The sequence below is a fragment of the Falco cherrug genome, chromosome 11, assembly GCF_023634085.1.
Source record: "Falco cherrug isolate bFalChe1 chromosome 11, bFalChe1.pri, whole genome shotgun sequence".
NCBI classification, from domain to species: Eukaryota; Metazoa; Chordata; class Aves; order Falconiformes; family Falconidae; genus Falco; species Falco cherrug.
In genome coordinates, this window is record NC_073707.1 from 4,939,752 (window position 1) to 4,962,415 (window position 22,664).

Consider the following 22,664-nt stretch of genomic DNA (forward strand, 5'->3'; position numbering starts at 1 on the left):
AAAAGGGCTCAAATTACACTGAGAGCTCCTTGGATTTTAACACCCTGTTCTTTTGTCATCAGCACAGCACTCTATGCTGTGGTTTCATCTATTTTTACTTACAGAGGTGATACTTTACTTGCCTTTCAGTGTGAAGCTACACTTCTAGTGTATAAATAATATAGGTAGAATACCATGAACTGTTTAGGGGTTTTTTAGACAATGTTTAGTTTGTTATACACAGCCTTCATGTTTCTAGTCTTTGTATCTTTGCTGTAGGTTGGAAGTTGAGGGGGTGCTGTATGCTGTGACAGTCGGGCAGGAAACACGTGGGATGGGTTTGGCACCTGCAGAGAGCTGGGAGGCACTGTGGCACTTGCATATTTGCCAGAATTCTGGGAAACATTATTATTAGTTAAGCAATACTGATATTTAAGCATTCATCTTTGTTTCTTAGCTTGACTGAATAGGGACAGTTTAAACAGGACTATCAAGCTGTCAGCTGCTGCAGGAAGCTAAGACATAATTTTTAATGATTTTTCAGCCATCAAAGTTGGAAAGACAAAAATATGATTTTCCAAGAGACCATCAGGCACACCCTGCAGAGAAGGGGTGAGTTAGGGATGGGAAGTAGCACAGGATCTCTGGAGCTTCTATGGGATGGTCCTCTGTCTATAGTGACTGTATTTAAATTTGAGGAAGGCTAGTGGATAAAAACAAATTTCTGAGAGAATCTTTGAGCAAATACTTCTGGTGCTGGAGATGCACAGTCACTATTGTCATCTTAACATGATCATATCTAGCTATGCTGGGGTAACAGTGGACTACTGCTGCATACACCTACCTCTCCTTAACCCTGCTCCTTTCACAGAAAACAAACAGGTCAGAAAGAGGATCTGTCACCGGAGGGAGAAGAGACTTTACCACAGCCCTCTTCCCAACACAGCAAAGCAGTCTCCAGCAATCCATTTAATGGCAGATGAAAACATATGCTCTGTGTTAAGCCTGTGCATGTGTGTGTGTTGGATGCTGGCCAGGGCATTTGACACATCATATAATAAGGCATTTTCATGCAGTTCACTTGTTCTTTTTTATCCCTCAGTTTTGAGACTGACAGTGGTGCAGGCTGTGCTTGGGTTTTTTTGTGATCACCTTAGAGAAGTATACTTGCCTCTCTTTTCTCTCAGGTGACAAGCAAGAGGTGGCAACAGTTTCTTCTTGCTTCTGACCTCCTTTTGGAAGGGCTGTATTTTGAACATGCTATGTACCCAGTCATTAACCTACAAATAGTTATGTGTTGGGGGGGGGGGGGGCGGGATTTGTGTTTGAGCTGGTAGAATGTCTTGTCTGCAGGAAATGTCTAATTCTAAAACTTCTTTTGTTTCAAATCATAACACAAAAAGGCAATGTTTGTATGTGGTCTGTTGAGTTGAAACAGTATTATTCAGCATTGTGGCGTTAATATGATAATGTTGCAACAAGAAGTTGATAGGGAATTAATTTCTAAGTATGTAGGAACCAATTGAAGTGTTTTCTTTAAATTTTGTGTTAGTTTTCTCACCACACTGGACAAAATTGACATGTTCCTGAAGAACACTTCATTCTGGTAAAACTATTTCCTATCAACAAACCCACTGGGTGTTTTTTGGGTTTTGTTTTTTGTTTGGGTTTTTTGTTTGTTTTTTTTTTTTTTAACGAGACTGCTTGTAGTTGGTGAGGATGCAAGCACCACTTGCTTTAGCCCCGAGCTGTGCCTGTCTGTTAATCGCCTCCATCTTTTTGCACGGAATTGGTATGACTAGCTGACCACTGAAATATGACAACCTGCAGTTCTCCAGCTCGGCTACTATATGAAAATGACTGGCCAACATCAACTCTGTAAAAGCCGACATGGAAATTCACCAGGAGCTATTCCTGTTTCAGCAGTGCATTCATCGCTGACTGGTACATGAGGTAACCTCGTCCAGCAGTTACGCTCCTACCGCCACCCCGAAGAGTCCTTGAATGAAGCCTCTGCGCGCTGACAGCGGAACAACGGAGAACCTCCTTAAGAGAGAAGGGGAGGAGAAAGCGTTGCAACCCCACCTCCCGGTTATTTCATCTTCCTTACAAGGCTAAAGCTAGAAGCTTTCCTCTGCCGCCTGGATCCCTTAAAAGCCGCTGAGCAAGCCCCTAGGATCCCGGTGGAGTGCAGTCGGGATGTGAGGCTGGCAGAGCTGGGGAAGGAGGCACCGCGCGAGAGCCCTGTGGAGAGCGTGCCAGAGAAGGATGGTGCTCTCCAGAGAAGTGTGACAGTATCCTATGAATCCTTAACCAGGTGTTCATTGATGCAGATCTTCCAAAGAAACATGAAATCAAACCCCAAAAGAAATCACTGAGGGGGGAAAAGTGCAACGTAAGAGGTAAATATATTTTTCTTCAGGACAAACAAAAATAACCGGCTTTATTTTGTTTTGAAGTCCTTATTGTAAGTAGATGTCTAAAACTGGGGACTGAAAAATACATATACTAACATCTGAATAAAGACTGGTCTGACTGACTTCAAAAGCACCACTAGGTTAAGAAGTCAGATCAACAGATTAATTCAGGTGCCTCTGAAGAAATTTTGAGTTTTCTTTTTAGACATTCACACCTGAAAACTTTTTTAAAATCTGGGGGTTTTTGTTTTGCTTTCTCTGCTATTGCTGAAGATTCTCAAGAAGTAGTATGCATGTTGCTTGGGGGGGCGGGGGGAGGAAGAAAAAGAGAAAAGGAGTGGCAGAACCAAAACCTAAACTGAGAATGTGGTAAACTGTCTCCATTGAGACATTTCAAATGCTCCTGTACCCCTGCTCTTTCAACAGTGCCATTTCTTCAGAGAGATCCATGACCTACGGAGCTAGGATGTCTGTTGACATCTGGTTGAGGTTACTGTAGCTAGTATTTGGAATTCAGGGGTTTTTTCCAGTTTAATTGAAACAAGCTGAGATTGTCTATACATTCTATGAGTTGTTTCCCTGGTCTGACCATCTAGTTTCTCTGAGGACTAATTCTAGGGTTGCTGAATCTGAATGGGAAAAGAGGAAACACCTTGATAGTTCAAAACTGCCTTCTGTGGGTCACACTGCCAGTGGAAGTCAGAGTAGCTGAAAAACAAGACTTTACCCCTTGTCTGTAAGCTGCACAGAGACAGATGTTTTGCAAATACAGTACTATTGACTTTAGCATAATTGTAAGATATAATACTTGTGCTTTTGTTTCACATCTTTGCAATGATAGAGGACTTACAGATGCTTTTATTCACCAGGTAAAATGAAAAACTGGCCTTTTGAGTATAGCTGCTGGAGCTGTGACAGACCAAGAGACCAGAGGATTACTACACAGCTCCTGCAGATTTTCATCTAAGGAACAGGCTCAGCCTTCCAAGTGTGTGCTGAGGTGTGGGTTCAGCAGCCAAGGATGGAAGTGCTACGCCGTTCCTCAGTCTTTGCTGCAGAGGTGATGGAGGTTTTTGACAGGTCTCCCACTGACAAGGAGCTTGTGTCCCAAGCCAAGGCTCTCTGCAGAGACTACATAAATTCAAGGCTAATTCGAGCAGGTGTCAGCTGGAGCAAACCCGAATACAATGCACCAGTACCTGGCGGTAAGCTGGCCGAGGTGTCCACCATACTGCTGCGACTAGGTAAGTCCCTGCAGGTATGAGTGGGAACTGAAACTATGTGGAGCAAATCAGACCAGACTAAGGTTTCTGGAACAGATGAGTGCCAAGGGACTTTTCATGTGACGATATAGAGTTTTTCCTTCTCTGCTTTGGGCATTTAGATTTGGTTTTGCTGATCTCCCCTAAACAGCTCCTTTACTTGCATTTCCTCAGTCACTTGGAACAATGCTCAGCACAGTGTTTTTGCAGAGCTACTTTTTTTCTGAGCACGTGCAACAACTTAAAAGCATGATGCAGTCCCTGAAAGCCCAACAGCAAACTAATTTTACCTGCATAAGACTCCAGCTGTGTAACAGTTTTCACAGGAGTTTCAGCAGTCTTTCTCAACTTGGCATTTTAACAGGTCTTGCAGTGTTTTCTCCAGACACAGGTGACTTGGCTGCCGCGATGCAACCCATGCTGGCATCTAGTAGAGTACTGCTATCTCTAGACTTGGGCTTTGTCAGTTGCTCACCGAGCCACAAGGATGTTTAATTTGAGGGTAGTTGCTTCGGTCATGTGCATTGAGTTTTTATAAAAGCCAGTTTTCAGTGACAGTGTATTGACAGTGTGTTTAATTTTCCTTTGCCTACTTTAACCATTCAGCAAGAATTGAGTTTTCTTGCTTTTTGTTGGAACAAGGAAGAGTTGGCTGATGTTGCCTGGCATACACTGCCATTCAGTGCCCAAACTAGTCAGTCCCCATCATGGCCAGGTGACTGCCAAATCGCAGAGCAATTTGAAGGTTATGCCTGTAGGCTGCTACATGAAGACATGCTCTGGAGTTGTGCTTGTACCAGAGCACCCTCTAAATGCTGGCAGTTGCCTGGCCTTTTGCTTTAGGTTTTAGCCTCCTGCATGCTCAAGTCTAGCTGTTTGTCTTTTGGAATTCCAACACCCTCATTCCTGGAAGTTGCTTCCAACTTCCCTCTTTGGCTGCAGGCTGGTATATTAGTTCACATCTGACTTGGAAACTACCACTAGCATTTACATCTGACTTAATTACACTGAAGTTCAAATAAGTCTGTTGAAGTGACCTTTAGTTAGGCCTTACCAAAATCAGGACCAGGCTGGTTTCCCCACCCTCTTCCCTTTCTTTCTACTTTTGTTTGATATTATCCCAAATTTCTTTTAAAGGCATAGCTGCGTTTCTTTTAACTGACTTTTTTTTTTCTCATTCATTCTTTTTCACCTTTTCTCTCCTATGCTGACTTCTATGTTTGTTTCCAGTGGTTGTTTGGTCTTGGGGTTTCTTTTGTTCTTCTGTCAGTCTAATTGCCTCTTTGTCCTCCATTTCTTCTCTGCCTGTGTTGGGGGTTGGGGTTTGTTTTCTTTCAGCCAGATCTTCTGTGGGTGGCCAGGAGTGTGTTAAAGAGCAAGCAGGTGGCAGATTGGATAAGTCTTCTGGGTGACTCTCCTCTTATATATTTGTGTCCAGATGGAAAGATTTGGCTGATAGTCCCAGAAACTTGGTGCCTTCTCTGAGCAAATCTGGAGTGCACCATGTGGTACCCATGCAACAAGAGGGATGAGCAATCTTCCTTATTAAGATGAAGAGTTGTTTCCATCCTGTTTGTCCAGGAGCTCTGCCTGCTACATGGCCTGTCCCTTTCTCTTCCCTTTTGCTGCTGTAACCAGTACAAGGCTGAGTGGTATCCAGCCACCTGCCAGGAAAGGTAGTCCTTAGTTGCTTTCTAAGCAGTGCAACAAGCCAGACCAGTTTTTGCTCCATGATAGTGCTGACAAACCTGTGGAGATGAGAAGTTGGAGTATTTCCTAGCCCTCTTCATGTAGAAATTCTGATGAGCCACCAGAGGTGCTGGACAGAGGCAGATGCAGTCTTGGGGAGCAAAAGCCCATCAGCTCAGTGAGGCTTAGCAGCTAACCAGTGAGTCAGAGGTGGTAAAAACTAATGGTATGGCCAAATGAGACACCCCAGACCAACCTACCATATGTGTCGGATGTTTCTTTTATCTGAATTTGTCTATCCTCTGGCCAAGGCCCAGGCAAGTGCCCTTTCACTGTCGCGCTGAGCTGCTGCATGTGGGAACGGTCACTGCTGCCCTGCTTGTTCTTCTGTGACTACTAGAAGAAAAAGGAGAAGCACGGGAATTGCTCTAAATGTTGCAAAGGGCACATCTAGGCATCTGAATGTGGACACTGATGACTGCCACCAATGTAACGTACTGCAGGAGAGGTCCTGAGGCTGCCAGGGTAGGGAGTCTCCCTGAGCCCAGGACTGCTTTCCTGTGCTTTTCTTCCACACCAAGAATCCTCTTGTTTCCCTGTGCGTTGCTGCAGGGCAGGGATCTCTTTAACAGCATGTGTGCCTCCAACCAAAACCTGATCTCATCTGGGGCCTCCAGGCACTGCTTGTTAAAAGCAGTAACAGTGGCAGGCTACCAAGTGCTGTCCCAACTTCCCGTGCCTCCCTCTTGGCTAACCACAGGCAGGGCTATCCCCATTTCCTTGCATTTAGCCGGAAGCTTGTGTGCTCCCTGCAGGAGAAAGCAGCTGTTGAGTAATGCAAGTAAGGTTTCCTCTTATCAGAGCTGACCATGTGTTGGCAGGGTTTCCTCTTGCCACAATCCCACACGCACAAAGGGCGTAGAGAGATGGTCTGCAGAATTCTGTAGAGCAGGGCTTTGCCTGTGCTGTGCTAAGCTCCAGTTAAATGAATTAAAGATCAGTAGCTGATGACTCTGCAACAAGCTCCTGATTGGGGTGGCATCTTCCTTTTTAGCTCTCATACAAATGAAATTTTCAGTAGGATCAGTTGCCCTCTGACTGGGACAAGTCATCTGGGTCTTGCAGTGGGATGTAAAACTGTTGTGACAGCTCACCTCTTCCCCTGGGTGCTTCAGAGCATCCCTGTTCAGGAAAAGGACACAGTGTGTCCTAAATCTAAACCAAATAGGACTCTCAATGCACAAAGGGCCTTGGTCCCATACAATGTTTGCATCATGTCGTGCTCCTACAGCAGCTGTGCAACCCTCATTAAATATCTGTGAACCCCTACAGAGAGATAAATCCATTGGAGAACTAGGCTTTATTAATTCTGCTCTTCAAAAATGGTTTTGCTCCAGAGGAAAAGCTTTACTGCTGTGACCCAAGCTCCATAGCTCAAACCTGTGGGAGGCGTTCTTTCCTTGTCCCTGGTGTTTCCATCTTGGTCTTCAAGCTAGCCTAACACCTTCAACCATTTTCCAGCTGGGGAGAAAACAACCTGGAGGTGAAAGCACGTATCTGTGTGTGTGTCAGGAACCTTGTTGCTGAGGGCTCAGCCAGGCAAACGAGTATCACTTTAACCATCTGGAGGAGAGAAAGAACTCCAGAGCATCACTCAGTGCCTGTGTGAGCATTAAAACAGCTGGGCTGATAATCTCTTTGCTCAACTAATGTTGTGCAGCTCTGGGTGGATCCTTGGCTTTCAACAGCCTCCAGCATTCTTGAGTCGCTCTCATCCTGAGGCTTTTTTGTACAAGTCTGATGGGATGTTGAGAAAGGATGTATCTCTCAAAAGCTTACATAGATGTACATGCCTCCTTTTCACTTCTGAGGAAAAATGAGATGGCTTTGCTTATGAGACCTGTCTCCTGTTTTGGAGGAAAGGCAGGCAGCCAGCCTGGAAACATCATTCATATTGGGGATTACTGCAGCCACACCACTGATACAGGGCCACTACCTGTCCCCACTCCCTTTAGAAGTCCCAGGCACATGATGTTAGGAGAGCAGGATGCAGGGGGCAGGGGGTTGCATCTAAATGACCCGAAGCACTCTGCTGCCTCTTTAAACTAAGGTGGACCTGGGGCTAGGTCTTTTTGGCTGAAGGGATGCATGGGGTGGCTCCAGCTGTAATGGCTACACAGTGAGAGCAGGACTCGGTGTTCTGTTTGCTGACTCCTGACTGTTTGTTTCCAGGGGATGAGCTGGAATATATTCGCCCCAACGTCTACCGGAATATTGCCCGCCAATTGAACATCTCACTGCACTCAGAGACGGTGGTGATGGATGCCTTCCTGGCAGTAGCTGCGCAGATTTTCACTGCAGGTACTGTGCCGTGACAGGTATGTAGATGGGGCTGGGCAGAAAGGAACAGGATGGAACCACCTCTCTCAGAGAAGGGATGCTTCTGGGATTGCCTGCAAGGTGGGGCCTTGTTTCTGTAAGGGCTGTGAGCAGTTTGGCAGTGTGCCCTGCTTTAATGATTTAATGAGAGCTCCTCTATACTCTGTTGTTCTGGCAGGGAAATGCCTTGTTTTATTATATCCTCCCAGCAGGTTCTCACTCATTCTAGAAGGCATCTCCTGCCCTTCCTCATTAGGAGGTGGTGTTACCTCATTGCACAGGGAGGTCACTCATTCCAAGCTCCTTTGCTCACCATTGGCAACTGGAGAAGATTCATTACATGGGAGTCTGCCTTGTTCCAGCTCATGCTGCTGATGCTAGGAGCCAGAACCAACTCATCACAAGGGAGTTCCTCTCTTTCTGGCTTCCTTTCCCATAGCAGTAGCCAGAACTGCCATGGAGCCTGCTGCTTCCAGTTGCTGCTTCTCCTTTCTCATACTCTGAGAGTCTTGGCCCTCAAGGCTAGCTGTTCCGGACAAGCAGGTGCTTTGAGCTTTCTCACTGCTTAGACATGAATGTTCCTTTCTGTTTGACTGATCCCAGAGATGACTGTCAAAAGCAAAGATATGCTCTGTGCTATGTTCCTGCAAGGGAACCTCAGCCTCCTCTGAAAACAGTCCCTGTCCAATTGGGAATGCAGTCTGTGGGAATCAAGGAAAGAGAAACATTTTACGTAGTGATTTATGTGGGGCAAGTCCTGACATGTGACACAGTCATACATTTTCTGCAACGTCTTGTGTTGTCCGTGGAAGGGGCAGTAGATGTTAGAGACTGGAAACAAAACAAAAAAAAAAAAGGAGAAAAACCAGACAACTACTTGCTAGTGGCATAGTAGTGTGAAAGCGCTGGATCCAGTGACATCGACGTAGGAAGTGTCGCAGAAGACAGTGATGCTTGTTACTTTGGGAGTAGTTGCTACAGGATAGAAGTCCAGGTTTCTGTTTTTCTTTCAGATAGGGTTCCTCACTCAAAACTTTTTTTATCTTCACAATCAGCTGTGCTTTTTATGCATATGAACTGCACGGGAACCACTGACACCCTGGAGAAGCCCTGTGCTGACATCCTGGACTTCAGATTTGGTGTGTTGTCGTACAGATCACAGATCCTCTCCAGGATCACAACAGATGACAAAACAGATCTCTGAGAAGGACTCCTCAAGTAGGGCTACTGGCAGATTGAGCAGGGCAGATTTACTCCCTGGATCAGGGAGATTGATGCAGTGTGATAGGAGATGGATGGAACTGGATTCTGTGGCTAGCACTGCAGCCCTCAGCATCCTTCAGAGTATACCTGGAATGCAGATTGCCATTGCATTGCGCTGGCTTGGGAGGAGACCATATGGGCTCTCTGAGCAAGAGAGCTGGGCAAGTGTGGCAGGAATATCTGAGTGTGGCTGTCTTCAAAGTGCAGGTGCCCTGTCTTGTCATTTAGTGCTGAGCTTTACTTGCATCAAGACTTACAGAAAAATGGTCAAGTTTGCAGGCTCCGGTATTTGCATTGCAGGTAAGTAGTTTACCTTCTTAGACGACTATAGCTGACTACATCAGAATGGCCCCACCTCCAAAGCTGAAGTGACACAGGGAATTAAGCCAGAAAGGTGGATAGCTGCAGGTGGAGCAGACTTTGTTGCTGCTATGCTGCATAAGCATGATGTTGGGGAGAAAGCCCTGCTGGCTTCTGGGAGTCCTGCTCTCACCATTGTATACTGACAGATTCATTGAGACCTGCATTTTTTTGGTGTTCTCCAGCTTCTCAGCTCAGGAGTCAAGTGAAAAGCATGGATGGCTTAAAATGTTTTTGTTGAAAGTAAAGCTAGAAATTGTAACTCTTGGTTCTAAACTTCGGGTTTTCAGTGTGGTATGAATGGGATCTGGATTCAGCCCTTTAAGGCTGACGATACTGGAGACTTTGGGAACATGATAGAAGCCCAGGCTCAAGCTCTGTTGCTGGTGCTGCCCTGTATCTGGGGATACCATGCTGCATAAATGGCTGGCAGTTGGTTGGCTGCAAATGGGGTGGATTCAGAACTTTCCAGTGCTCTGCATGCTCCTTTTTTTCCTGCTTTCTCATCTCTGCCTCCAAGCAACTAACAGGATGACCTGTGAGTATGAAGCTGGGGCCATGTGTTCAATTGCTTTGATCAATTCATTTATTGTAATTTCTCTTGCTGGAAGGCTGCTGTGTGGCAGAGGCGGGGGAGTCTGCTGATTTTGAACATTCCTGGATCCCAACTGCAGTCTCAAGACTCAGCATTTAATGATAAATCCAGTAAATTGGAGCTGGCTGTGGCAGCCAGACATTCATTCCTATTTTTTTTTCATAGTGCGAAGGAAAGAGGCTCTTACTGAGCAAAGGAAACCAGGGACTCAAGTGCAGTCTGAGTTTTCATGCCAATTACCAATGGCTAAAGCATCTCAGCCTGTTTTTCACCATCCACTTTATTAAGAAAACAGCTACAGTCTGACACTGCAGTGCCTAGATAGTCTGGGGAGCCCCACTAGTCACTCGCAATGCCGTTCCAGCAAGGGTGTGGGGGATTTTGACCCTATTTCCCTGGAGGGGTTTTCTTCTTAATCTTTTACATGGGCTTCTTTCACACACTGGTATGGCTTTGAGTCTTCACACTGTAGCTCTGGCTGCGTTCACTTCCTGGCCACACTGTCAAGTCTTAACTAAGAACAGGCCCTAGATGGAGCTCTCAAGAAGGGAAGACCAATGACATCTGGCATCCTTGTTGGTCCCAGTGCATGAGTACATACCTTGTACCATATTTGACTTCAGAGCATTGTCTGTTCCAGTTGTCTCAGGTTTGGCTTTTCTCTGTGGTGTAGCAAGGACAACTTGAATCCAAATTACAGCAAGATTTACAGTTTTTGACCCTATGTAGGGAGAAATATAGGGAGAAAGTGAGCAGGTCACAGAGCACGGCAAGGCTCAAGATGTATTTTGCTTCACTCTTCCCATACAACCTGTTGGTTATTCAGGGTGAGGAGAGCCCTTCTGTGGAGTTGTGGAGACTGGCATCCCAGAGCCCTGACCTACTTTGGATGTTGAAGGATCTGCAGCAGCCTCACCTCTGTGACAATACCACTGGTTCTGGTGTGTGGCCCAAAGCTGCTCTGCAGCCAGCAGGAGACTTTCCAGTGACTTTAACAGGCTTTGGATTGGGGCCTGGCTGAGCTGGCATTTACATTAGCTGTTTAAATAAATCTCAGAAGGAAAGGGTCATTTGGTGGGGAAAAAAAAAAAAAAGGGAGATGCATTTTCCTTTCCTAAAGGAAACAGTTTCCTCCAGTTGGTAAGAGCTGCTAGGCATGAGGGGTCTCCAAAAGCTTTCTTCTTGGTTTTGTATCAGTTTGGGCTCTCAACAGTTTTTAACCAAGAGTGCTTGGGCCGAAGTGAACCCTGCAGAACAGGGATGCATGACTAATGGGTTCTCAGGTGAAAATACTTTCCCCTACAGGAGCAAATGCTGTTAGAAATGCATCCCACTGCTTCCTCATCCCTTAGGCCTTATGAATTGAGCTTCATGCCTTATGCATATCCTTCTTGGCTTTTTTCTCTCCATCAAAGGAAACTATATTGTGACTGGCTGTATTCTGCCAGCTGTTGAAATGTAGCGCTTGATCATGTTTCTCTTTGGGAGAACCAGGTCTGATTTGCAAGTTAGGCTTTGATGCTGAGTGGAGCAAAGGGAAATTTATTTTAGTAACCTTGGATAGTGTGGTGCTCAGAGACTGTACAGTCATGTGAGCTCTGTACAGCTTCTTGAGCTCTCCCCTGGGCCAGCCAAGCTGATAAGCGCCAGGAACACTTTTGAGTCCTCTCCTGCTAATTTGTTTTCCCCTGTGTTTGCCAGTGTTTACATACCTTCAGTTCCATGACTGGCCTTGAATCTGCAAGTTGTATTTCTTATTTTTTAAAAAGCACTCCAAGCAGCTTTTCACTTTTTCCGTGTCCTTTTGTTTCATCTCTGTGAGCAGAAGTTTCAGAGCTTTCTGTGTTTTGGTCACTCCTTTCTGGACCAGTTTCCCATTTCCTCTTGTTAGCCCCTGTGCACGCTAGTCTGTGCAGTGGGAAGCTGTGAGTAGGTTGCCTGGCTTAGCGATGAGTGCCCGTTTCACCCAATGTGGATGGCAGACAGACATTCTGAGGAATTTGATGCAAGATGATGTGTCTTCTCTGCTCATGTGCGCTAGCCAGATGCAATTCCAGCTTATGCCTAGGGATGCATCAGGCTAGAGTCATCCTGACCCTGGCCTGGCCATCGCAGGGGTCAGAAGCACTGCCCTCTCAATAGATTGTGCTCCTCTGCTCCTGCTGAGGGAGTCCTTGAGAGAGAAAAGTTACTGGGGCTGGTGTCCTAGGAAAGTGCAGGTAGGGACTGCTGTGGCTTATTCCCCTGTCCTGCCCTGCCTGGAGTTGGGCAGCTGCTGGAGCCCCTCTGGGGAAGGGGTACTGGCCACAGGCATGGCCCAGCTTTGGTCTAGAGCAGCTGTCTAGAGAGTGTCTGCTCTCCCGTTGCTTCAGGCCTCCCCTACAACATCTTGTGTGAACAAGAGCATCAGCTGTACCTGCTGTCTCGGGTGAGGAGCCCAGCCAGCTGTGTCCATCTTCTGCCTCTAGCAGTGGCAACAGGAGTTACCATGCAAAGAAATCAGGAGGATATTTCCTCTTCTCCCACATCCATGGCCCAGCTCTGCTGCTAGCAGGAAAAGCAGACTGAAAGATTGATTTGACCCTTATAGGCATGCTCTGTAGAGAGGAGCATAATGGGAAGTGACCGCTGAGCCCTTCACATCCATCACCACGATAAGCACCTGTCAACAGCTTGCCTTCTTTCTGCTGTCCCTGTGAAAGGGAGAGGTCCTGTGCTGGGGAAGCATTCGCCTCATGCGAGTCCTGCAGCAAGCACCACTACACAGCAACCTTGGCAGGGAAGCCAGAGCTGAAAGGCTTTCTTTCCATCCTCCCTGCCTGGACTGGCATGTCTGGAGAGCAAACTACTTTCCTGTGTATTAGGGAAATCAGGGGTTTATTGATCCTTTATTTTTCATAGGTTGTGGATAAATTTTTCTTCTGTTGGAAAGGGAAACTTGGGTTTAAAACAAAGTCGATCTAGACTGCAGCTGTTTTTCTCTACCAGGGTGGCTTCAGCCCTGAGTCAGTCTTAGTTACTGCCATGTAAATATTTCAAAGCTGATGGACTTGCTTCAGATACTTAAGAAAGACTGCTGTCAGCAAAAGTTTGGCAATAAGCCAGTGAACTCTTCCCTGGAATTTTGGATAACTTTGGTTCATGTAACTTGAGATGTAAGGAGCCACATTTTTTCAGGGATGGAGAACTGTAAAAACCAACTTACATGAAAGCTGGGTATAAGCCAGCTGAGGCTCTGGTCCAGGAGATTGTGATCAGCAAGAGGTAACCCCTTAAAGCCTCTTTCACTGGGTGGAGGCATATTGACCTGCAACAGGACAGCTTCTTTCTTGCCGGGAGAAGCCCTCTGTCTAGTATTTTCTCATTTGGTTTCATAGCCTTTTCCTGCCTCGTTCTGCTGGCTGTCATGGTGACACACAATGTAAGAAAGGCAGATAAATAGTGTGAATACTGCATAGGCAGTGAACTTCCTGAGTGACAGCTCTGGGGAATGGACATCACAGGGCCTACTCAGAAAATACAATCAGTGTAAGAATAACTGCTGTTTTGCCTATATTAATAAATTCCTCTGATTTTGGACATAGTGCTGATGAAGGACAGGATATCAAAGGAAACTCGAGCTACTGATGTTACTGTTGCTACAGAGCCTCACAAAAGGGATCATCTGTAGATTTTGATCTTATATCACTCATGAGTGAAAAATGGAAAAGTGGAACACTGAATGGATTTTTTTCAGTCTAACAAGCCATTCCTGTGACTGATATATGAACAGTTTCTCTAAAGTTTAGTATTTTTTTATTTAAAAAAAAAAAAAAAAAGCCAGCAATTCCTAAAACTGTTACTGTGAGTGTCCCTTTTGAGGCACTAAGTGGAAGGATTTTGGAACCTGCACGTATTTTAAAGGAATGTGAGGAGCTCCGCTGCACTATGAACAGGTGTGAGCAGTCTGGAACTCCATCCCAGAGAGATGGGTCAGGGTGCCTGGAGATCTGGGATGCAATGAAGGGAAGAGGGAGACTCTTCACTTTGTTTAAATAGTATTTAAGGGTTTGCTTTCTTAGCTGATAGATTGCTGAGCACTTCCAGTTTTTCTGATTGCGTGTTTAACCTCTTCTGGTCCTTAGATCTAGTGACTGAACTAGTCTCCCCTCTCACGTGTTTTCTTTCTTGCTGCAACCCAGCAAGAACGGCTTTGTGTGGTTTTTAAATACTGCAACTTCACTTGGCTTCTGGCTACATTTAGGAGAGACCTTGGGCAGATTCCATAGAGACCTAACACTGTAAAATACTTCACGGCATGCTTGTCAAATACCGCTATTCCAGATAATAAAGTAAGGGGGGAAAATCAACTTCCTAGAGGATCCAAAGGAAATCCATGCACCATTGTGTTGTGGTAGGCTGCAGAAGGGTTGCATTTCCAAGTCACTGGTCCCCATAAAAGCCCAATGAGGGACACTGGCTGCAATGTTTAAGCATGGAGGATTTATGCTCAGTGGTGTTGTCAAAGTGCTGGGGAGACCCAGGGAGTCTGGCTGGTACCCAGAACTAAGCTTGAGTGCTTATCACTAGCACTAACAGGAAGATGACTGCTGCCGGGACAACTTCCATAGAACCTTCACTACTGGCAGGTCAGCTTAGCAGGAAGGCTGTTTTCTGGGAGATTAGATAACTGACTTACACTCTGTCTCTGCACTGCCTTCAGTGGGATAGGATATGCAATGTTAAGTATTGTAGCCAGGGTGGCCAATGAAGCTACCCGGTTTTCAGGTGGAGATTAAGGCATACTCCTTACATCAAGGAGGATGCCAACCCTCTTGGCCCTGTAGCTTTGCCTCCCTTTTTTGCTGTTCTGTCATGGTAGAACTGACTGAAGATGCTTACCTCATGTGTGCTTTCCATGTCACATTGGAACAGTCTGATCTAGAAAAAACAGGAATGCTTTGTCTAAAGAGTATACAAGAGTTGTGCTGGTGACAAAAAACCCAGGTTGCTCAAACTCTGAATTGAATTGCCTTCTGTGCAGCTTGTGCATGGCTGAGAGTTAATGGCAATATAAAACGTAGTGGTGCACATCCTCCCTATTCTGATGATGCCTTTGGACTGCTTTCTCCAAAGCTATGCACCCAGTGCTGAGAGGGGGTCAAACTATGCCCAGCTCAGATCATTTAATTCTGCTTTTCCGGATGGATAATTTTCTCCAGTCCTGGTCCCCTAGTATTTCTTTTCCCCCATGGTGGAGAGCATGCAGAACTGTGGCTGCACCTGAACTCAGAGCTGCGCACATGCAGCATGGGCACATGTAATGAAGGAGAGCTGTTTCCTTTGATTATTCAGAACTGAGCTATGTGTGCGTGTGTAAATCTGAATGACCTTTCTTCTTTTCATAGGCATAACATGGGGCAAGGTAGTGTCCCTTTATGCTGTGGCAGCTGGGCTGGCAGTGGACTGTGTACGGCATGCACAGCCAGCCATGGTTCACACCATCGTAGACTGCCTGGGAGAGTTTGTCCGCAAGACCTTGGTGACATGGCTGAAAAGAAGAGGAGGCTGGGTAAGAGATGATATCTGATGAAGCTTGCTTCAACATATGCAGACCAGAAAACATCCCAGTTAATGAAAGTGAGAGTGCCCCCACTGCAGCTTTATGCGGAAAACCATTGAATGAGATTCTCTTCCACAGCCTTATGGCCACCACTGTCCTACTTGCACTTGTGCTAGACTCCATTTAGCTCTGTTACTGCCTCGTGGTCCTGTTCTTGAACAACAGCAGCTATTCTGGTCCTCAGCTTCGTGTGTAACTGTGCAAGACTAATTCAATCTTGACCCACCAGGGCCTATTCTGTTCCTGACCTGAACATCTCTAGAGCTGCCAGCTGGTCATAGTGTGAGACTGAAACAGGGGTCATTCTCTGCGTCAGCTGTTTTCTAGAAACTGAAAAAAATCAGGCCTGCCAACTTAATTTACCTTTCACCTGCCCCCCCTGTTCTCCAAGACAAAGCTTATTATATTTATGGTGACTTACCACCGTCAGGAATATTGGAGGGATATTAAAACCCATTAGTTTGTGCCATTCCCTGACCTTACCCTGATGATGCTCCAGGAATAACTTCTGATATAGCTCAAATTGTAGCACACATGCTCTGAAGGGCACTCATAACACCCATCAACAGTAGGAGGGCTTGTGGCTCTGTCACTGGCCTGTTCTGAGGCTGTGGGTAAGACACAGTGCTGCTCTGCGTTGGAGTGTGCTCCATATCATATGGCTTTAAGCATCTGATTTCTTTGGTTCTCTCGATACCCAATGGGAAATACTTCTCTGGAGGATGGTTCAGAGCAAGGGCTTTGGTGCTGTGGAATAGCCAGACACAGAATCACAGATTATTTAGGCTGGAAAAGACCCTTAAGATCATCAAGTCCAACTGTTAACCTAACACTACCAAGTCCACCACTAACCCATGTCCCTCAACGCCACATCTACAATGTATGTATTTCCCAGAACACTTCATACTGAGGCACTTGATGACCTGTATGCATTAGGTCAGCTGACACTTTTCTAGTGACCTTCCCAGAAGACTGAGAGGACTGCTTGGCTATGTTAGCAGTTAGCAGCTGGGTGGTACACGTATGTACCAGGATCTCTGTGACTTTCTGGCAAGCATATAGACACTCCTTTGAGTGATACAACCAAAAGCACTTTGGTGTACTGCCTGGCAGATGCTGCCTGGAGCTAAATATTGCCATATGACACCACTGAGCTCATGGGACATCTTGTTCCCAAGGCATGCACTCTTTCCAGACTAAGGCACAGGAGCACATTCCCTCCTTTCCAAAAGGCAGTATTTATTCATGAGCCATCAGGAAATGGTTAGGCTCCCTGCCCTGCACAGACCTGGGGAGAGGGGAATGTCTTTTTCCAAACTGAGCATTGCTTTTCTGTACTGAGGCTTCCCAGGTGCGCCTGTAGCTGATTCAGTCACCTGTTTTCTCCAGGAGCGAAGGCACCTTTTTGATGAAGGGCAACTAGAAAAGTAGCATTGTTCTGATTTTGGATCTCTTGCATTTATGAAGTGTCATTGCCAGCTTAAATCATCCCTGCCTTCTCTAAAACTGTGATCTTGAGGCCAGCTAGTCAGGGAACTGTTTAGTTGGGCTGAAAAGTAACCTTTGATTTGAATGCCCTGATCTATTTAATTTTGCATCCACACAAATAATTGTGCTGAGGTAGGTGAAGAGGACATCCTGGGAAAGCGACTGTTTAAGTAGCACTGTTCCTGCCTGTGAAATTCCTGGCTCAGTATCATCTGAGGCTTACTTTAATTGGGTACCTGTAGAGTGGATTGAAATGTATTCTCTGAAACAATTTTTCCTTTGGAAAAAATCCAGTTTCATTAAAATTGAAATGTTGCATGGGAGCATGCCTCCTGCTAGTTTCCAACTGTTTTTTTTTTTGTTTTGGTAAAACATGCGTGTTCTGATAAGTTAGCATCTTGGTTTAATTTTTGTATTGCATTCTTGGAGTTCAAAACAGGGTGTTTTGATAGTTCCAAGCGGATATTTTTGGAAAGTTTGTTGCATAGCAAACACGCAGAACCCACTCCCAGACCAGAAGTGGTTCTTTGCAGCTGAAGAGATAAGTCCTGTCCATTGCTAGCTCCTTCTGCGGATCCTCCCTCTTTGGATGGCCAGCACATTTCTATTGGAGATGCTGAACCTATGCTGCTTGCTCTTGGGATCTGGCCCTAAGAAAGGGAAGCCAGTAAAAGCTGCTGGGTTGTCCTGATTATAGCCTGTCTCCAGTACCCTTATCAGCAATTTTGGGCTGGAACAAGGAGATATTTTTCCTCTAGAAGTGAGTCTGGGGAAGGGCTGCAAATCCTATTGGCATCTTGTGCTGTGCTTCCCTGAACGTTCTTCCTCTCGATCTGGGTACTGTACTGTGAAATTTCCCAGCCTTGTTCACAAATGGGCCAGACGAAACAGCTCTGTAGTGGGGACCTTTCCATCTGCTGCCTGACTTGGCTGGCTGTTGGTTTGTCTTGGCATGGAGTCCTTGTTTCCCCTGTGCACATGGCCCCAGTCTCTTACGCATCGGCTCAGGTTGAGGCTGCCAAGAGGAACCACCATGCTCTGAGCTGTTTTGGAAAAGCCACCGTGGAGACCTTGGAAAGGCATTTGAAATTCTCCACTTGGCAGTAGATTCCCATAATGCCTTCATAGGGTGGAGAAAGACCCTACCCCCCAAAGCCCAACCCAAAACAAACCTCTTAGAAGAAACAAGAAACATTTAACCCTTTGAGACATCTTCTCTCCCTGGGGAGAGTTTGCAGCCTCAGTAGTGGCTCTACAGTAGAATAGAAGATTTATGATTTTTTTTTAGCAGCTGTTAAATACATTTGCTACAAAGAAGAGCATGTGACTTGAACTTGTTTGAATAATTAACAAGCAAAGATCAAACTGCCATTGCAACAGTTTATCAGTGCCTCATAAGACTCAAAGACCTGTTTTATTAAGTAGCTTTGAAATTTTCAATTCCAGTGCCTTATCAGTTGTGCTTATTTGGATGATAACCGCTAAGGCAATTGTTAAACAGCAGAATGATTTTGTTTATCTAAACAAGCAAGTACAAATGTGTGAGTGCTTCTGTCGGCAGCTCCTCTTTGATTAGCCACAGTGAAGTCATTGCCCTTGGTAAAGCATAGCACAGCTTTAAGGAGTTCACACTTTCTCATCTGGAAGTTAACCCTCTGCAGCTATAATCAACATGTTGTGTATCTTTGGGCCTTGTGCTGTTTCACGAGGCCTTCAGAGTTTAGGTTTTTTATTGATTAGCTACCCTAACATCTGAATACATGTTCAAACAAGTACCTACACATCATGACTTCTCTGGCCTAAAGACAGCTCGACACAACTGTGTTTTAAATATGACACCATGCAGGCCCCTAAAATTGGACAGGCTGGATCAGTTCAGGCTTTATTCAAATGCAAACAGGGTGAGTTTACTAAACCATCACCCATTTTACTTTCCTCCATAATACAAATAAAGGTACCACAGGTACTACATTGCAGCATCTTCTGTTACGTGCTATCTTGGCTGCTTGCTACGTTTGCTTGTGCTTTTGTAGCTATAGGCAACAACATTTCCATACCTTGGTGTTCAGCCTCAGGACACTCCATATGCTGATTCAGCTTCCTCCTGTCATCCTGTTTCTTCCCATCCTTGCGTGCCTGTATTCATTCCTCCTTCAATCTTTACTTGTCAATTATTCATGGGCTCAGCATCTCCTAATGCTCCTGAGAGAACAGCAGTTCATTGTGATTCAGCGTGCTAGCCTTTCAGACTTCCTTGTGAGGGAGGAACTGTTGGAACTGTGTGGGAGGCTATTGAGGCTGCTGTCAACAGACCTTTGGTCTGTAGGTGATGATGGAGTTCATTAGTGCAGCTGTACTCGCTAACCAGATATGGGGATTTGTCCCTTCAATCCTCCTTTTGTTTTCTTCTAATTATTGCCAAGGTCGGTCAAGTGAGGCTCACCCATGTCTTGAACACAATACTGGAAAAGATTATTGGAGTATTTAGCAGCTCTTATGTCCCATTTTACAGGAGGAACATCTCAGGGTTGAAAGTCTGACTTCCCTCTGCCTGGGCAGTGAGATTTGTGTCAGAAGACAAGCTTGGAAGATTGCTGAACTAAGCTTGTAAAGAAAAAGCTTTTGGGGCTGATGAATACTTGCCTTCCTTGTGACCCAATTCTTGCTCACATTTGCCACCCAAAAGCTGTTTCTGAAAATCACATCAAGTTGATATGCTAATGGTGCACCCTCTGTCACAGAACTACAGTCTGTATCTCCTTGTGCTAGGCTGAGGTTTACCACAAACTCAATTATGTTGCTGGCAGAACTTTCTTCCCCCCACCAGAAGATGCAATTTTCTCTCCACCTCTGACCTGTTCACTGTATCCTCCAGATATTTTCCACTTTCTCCTCCCAATGCCAGCCGAGATCTTGTCTTCATGAATTTGCTGGACTGTTGTTATTTTTTTATACATTGCAGGCCAGCTTCTATTCTTGTTAATACTTGAAACCAGCTGCCCAAGCAATCTTTAAATCTGGCCCACGCGTCTGGGAGGCATCTCTGGCAGCATACGTATTTCCACAAACAAAGCTTGCATTGCTTTAGATTTAAATTGCTTGAATGAATTCCAAATAAAACATTAAGGCAAGACAAAAAGTGCAAGCAACTTGAGCTGATATTAAACAGGACAAACTCTAGGAAGCATCTTGCTTTACAGAAAAGGATGAGAATGCTGACATTGCCAAGGTTTCCTAGTCCAGGGGAAGAAAGTTTCTTTTATTCAACTATTCAATATGGAAAATGCTTGACAATCTTGTAGCATTATTTCCCCAGGGGTGGCTGAAAAGGAGGATACTTTGCCTTGTTGATGCAGAATGAAGAAAATGTATTTTGCAGAGCTCTTGAGCCTTGATGGTGTGGCAAAGTAGTGCTGCAGCAGTGGTGGGGCAGTGCTGCAGCTTGTGGGGTCGGGAGAGCCTGCTGCGGCGGCTGATGTGGTTCTGGGCATCTCTCTGATGATCTCTCTTCCCTCCTCATTAGGCAGACATCACAAAATGTGTGGTGAATACTGACCCCAGCCTTCGCTCCCACTGGCTCGTGGCTGCTGTTTGCAGCTTTGGTCACTTCCTCAAGGCTATCTTCTTTGTCCTGCTGCCTGAGAGATGAATCCAAGTCACCAAGTGCAACCCTCCTACCCCATCTCCTCCCCCACTCCAGAAGCAGTGGTAATGGCAATCTCTGAAGAGGAGGAAGAGAAGAACTGGGACAAACAAAAGGCTTGTTCACCTCTCCCTTCAGCTGGGAGCAGATGATCGACCACAGTCTCCTTTTTGCAGCCACAGGAGCCTCTTGCCATTAATCCTTTCAAGAGTCTTGTTTTGCTGGGTGACTTGTGTGTGTGGCGTGGACATTGCCAGTCCCTGAGCACACTGATTGCAGCTGTGTGCAGTGTGGACTGTCATACATCTTTTACTCACAGCTGTGTTGCATGCTTATACTAGTGACAGGCAGAAGGGAGGAGGAAGGGGATATTATTTGAAATGGGATAGAAAATAGAGGGGAAGAGTCCTTCCTTCACTCAATGTGATTCTGCTTTCAGTCCTCAGACTCGCATTGATTCTTCTTGTTACATTTGTGCTTAAACTCCATCTCCTCCTTTATACATAACTTTTGACTTGCTGGGCTCTGCCCCAGCCCGGCATGGTGGAGGGGATTGTCAGCTGTGGGTTTTTAATGTGACAAAAACAAATGTACTGACATCAGATACCTCTCTCTGACATACCATGGAAATCAGACAGAGTGACTGTGTGAGGGGGCAGGACTAGAGAGCAGTTGCATGGGATGCAGTTTGCAAGTGTGTTTTGTTGACCCCTCTTACTGCGCTTGCATGCTGTTTCAAACAGGAGAGCGAGGGGCAATGCCTTCAAGCAACAACTCGGGATTGAATTTCATAATGAAGAAAAATGTTTATTCCACTGGGATTTTGTCAGAGTTAAGCATGTAAGTAGGAAAGGCTGGGGGGCATGGGTAGGAATTCAGGAAACAGTAAGTGAACTGTCTGGTGGTTGGTGTGAAGGGGGAAAGCTGCGTCAAAAGTAGCTGATTTATGTTTCTCCTTTAATGTATCCAGAAGTACAACTCGCAGTTGTCTTTGTGGCAAACAATAAAAGACAATAGGTGGTGTTTCACTATTGCAAAGGGTATTGTATTTGTTTCCAGAGTTAAAAATTCCAAAAAAGGCCAGAACATTGCAGAGACAAACACTCAGGCCATGCTAAAAATACTTCAGCTTTTCCCCTGGTAGAACATGTTAATGTGTTAAATCTACAACTCGCCTGGTTCATGCTAGGAATTTAACCCATGTTGTTACCATGTCAGAAAGATGCTGCTTTCACCAACAAAAGTGGGGCCTGCAGCCTTCAGCAGGGGAGGGCCATGGAGCCTCTTCTCTGCCAAAGCCTCATGGGAGACACCCTGCTCAGTACCTTGCTTCCGAGCAAGAACATGGTGTCACACAAGAACACTGTTCTGGATTAAGAACACGTGGCATTATATGAGATTTTGCAGTTGGTTTTGGCTTTTTTCCCGATTTCCCTCTCATGTCCTGTGTTTAAAGGGGCTTTACTGTTTCCATCCAGAAGTTACAAACAGGTTTGAGAATATCTATAAATATATATATATATAAATATATAAATAAAAGAAAGCCTTTTTTTCCCCAGTTATATCTGTAAGACAGGTTTCTGCTAGTGTTAGTAGTGCTGTGCTCTGACCAACAGAACCACTGGCAGAGGGATATTTTAGGGATATGTAGGTGGTTGTACCCTTGCAGAGTCCTGCTTTTGACTGGTCTAGCCTTTTGCATTTCTGCTGGTGCCTTGACATGTGGGTTCTGGGCCCGGCTTTACCTGTAGTATTACACCTGCAGTGAAAGGTGCTTTAACGTCTCAGTATACTAGTACTTTTGCAGTAGTACAGTAATTCTTGTGGAGAAAAACTCATAAAAGACAACCTCCCCCTGTCCCCCAGGCCCCCAACAAAAAGACTCACCAAGGAGAAGCCTCCTGTTCTGTATTGAAGCTGTGTGCTTCTTTTGGCAGTGTCTGAGCAGACTTTGGCTGCACTATTAAAAGTTGGGTGGGGATTACAC

General features: G+C 45.5%; 1 protein-coding gene across 2 annotated transcripts; it reads left to right on the forward strand.

Annotated features, from left to right (window-relative positions):
- The first annotated feature begins 1,697 nt into the window (after positions 1-1,697).
- BOK (BCL2 family apoptosis regulator BOK) lies at positions 1,698-21,705 on the forward strand. Of its 2 annotated transcripts, none has more exons than XM_055723760.1 (5): positions 1,698-2,381; positions 3,266-3,640; positions 7,580-7,708; positions 15,332-15,495; positions 20,562-20,700. In XM_055723760.1, exons 2-5 carry the CDS (start codon positions 3,418-3,420, stop codon positions 20,580-20,582), a joined length of 537 nt encoding a protein of 178 aa, XP_055579735.1. In that variant the 5' UTR covers positions 1,698-2,381; positions 3,266-3,417; the 3' UTR covers positions 20,583-20,700. The 2 variants fall into 2 exon arrangements, with proteins under 2 accessions (XP_055579735.1, XP_005440385.1); XM_005440328.4 differs by having other exon boundaries at positions 1,704-2,381; positions 20,558-21,705.
- The last annotated feature ends 959 nt before the right edge of the window (positions 21,706-22,664 follow it).

Bases quoted from the DNA above. Each gene is read 5' to 3' on its own strand.
- BOK (XM_005440328.4), top strand. From the start codon at position 3,418: ATGGAAGTGCTACGCCGTTCCTCAGTCTTTGCTGCAGAGGTGATGGAG. The intron at 3,641-7,579 runs GTAAGTCCCTGC...GTTTGTTTCCAG, and splicing joins CACCATACTGCTGCGACTAG to GGGATGAGCTGGAATATATT. The intron at 15,496-20,557 runs GTAAGAGATGAT...CCTCCTCATTAG, and splicing joins TGAAAAGAAGAGGAGGCTGG to GCAGACATCACAAAATGTGT.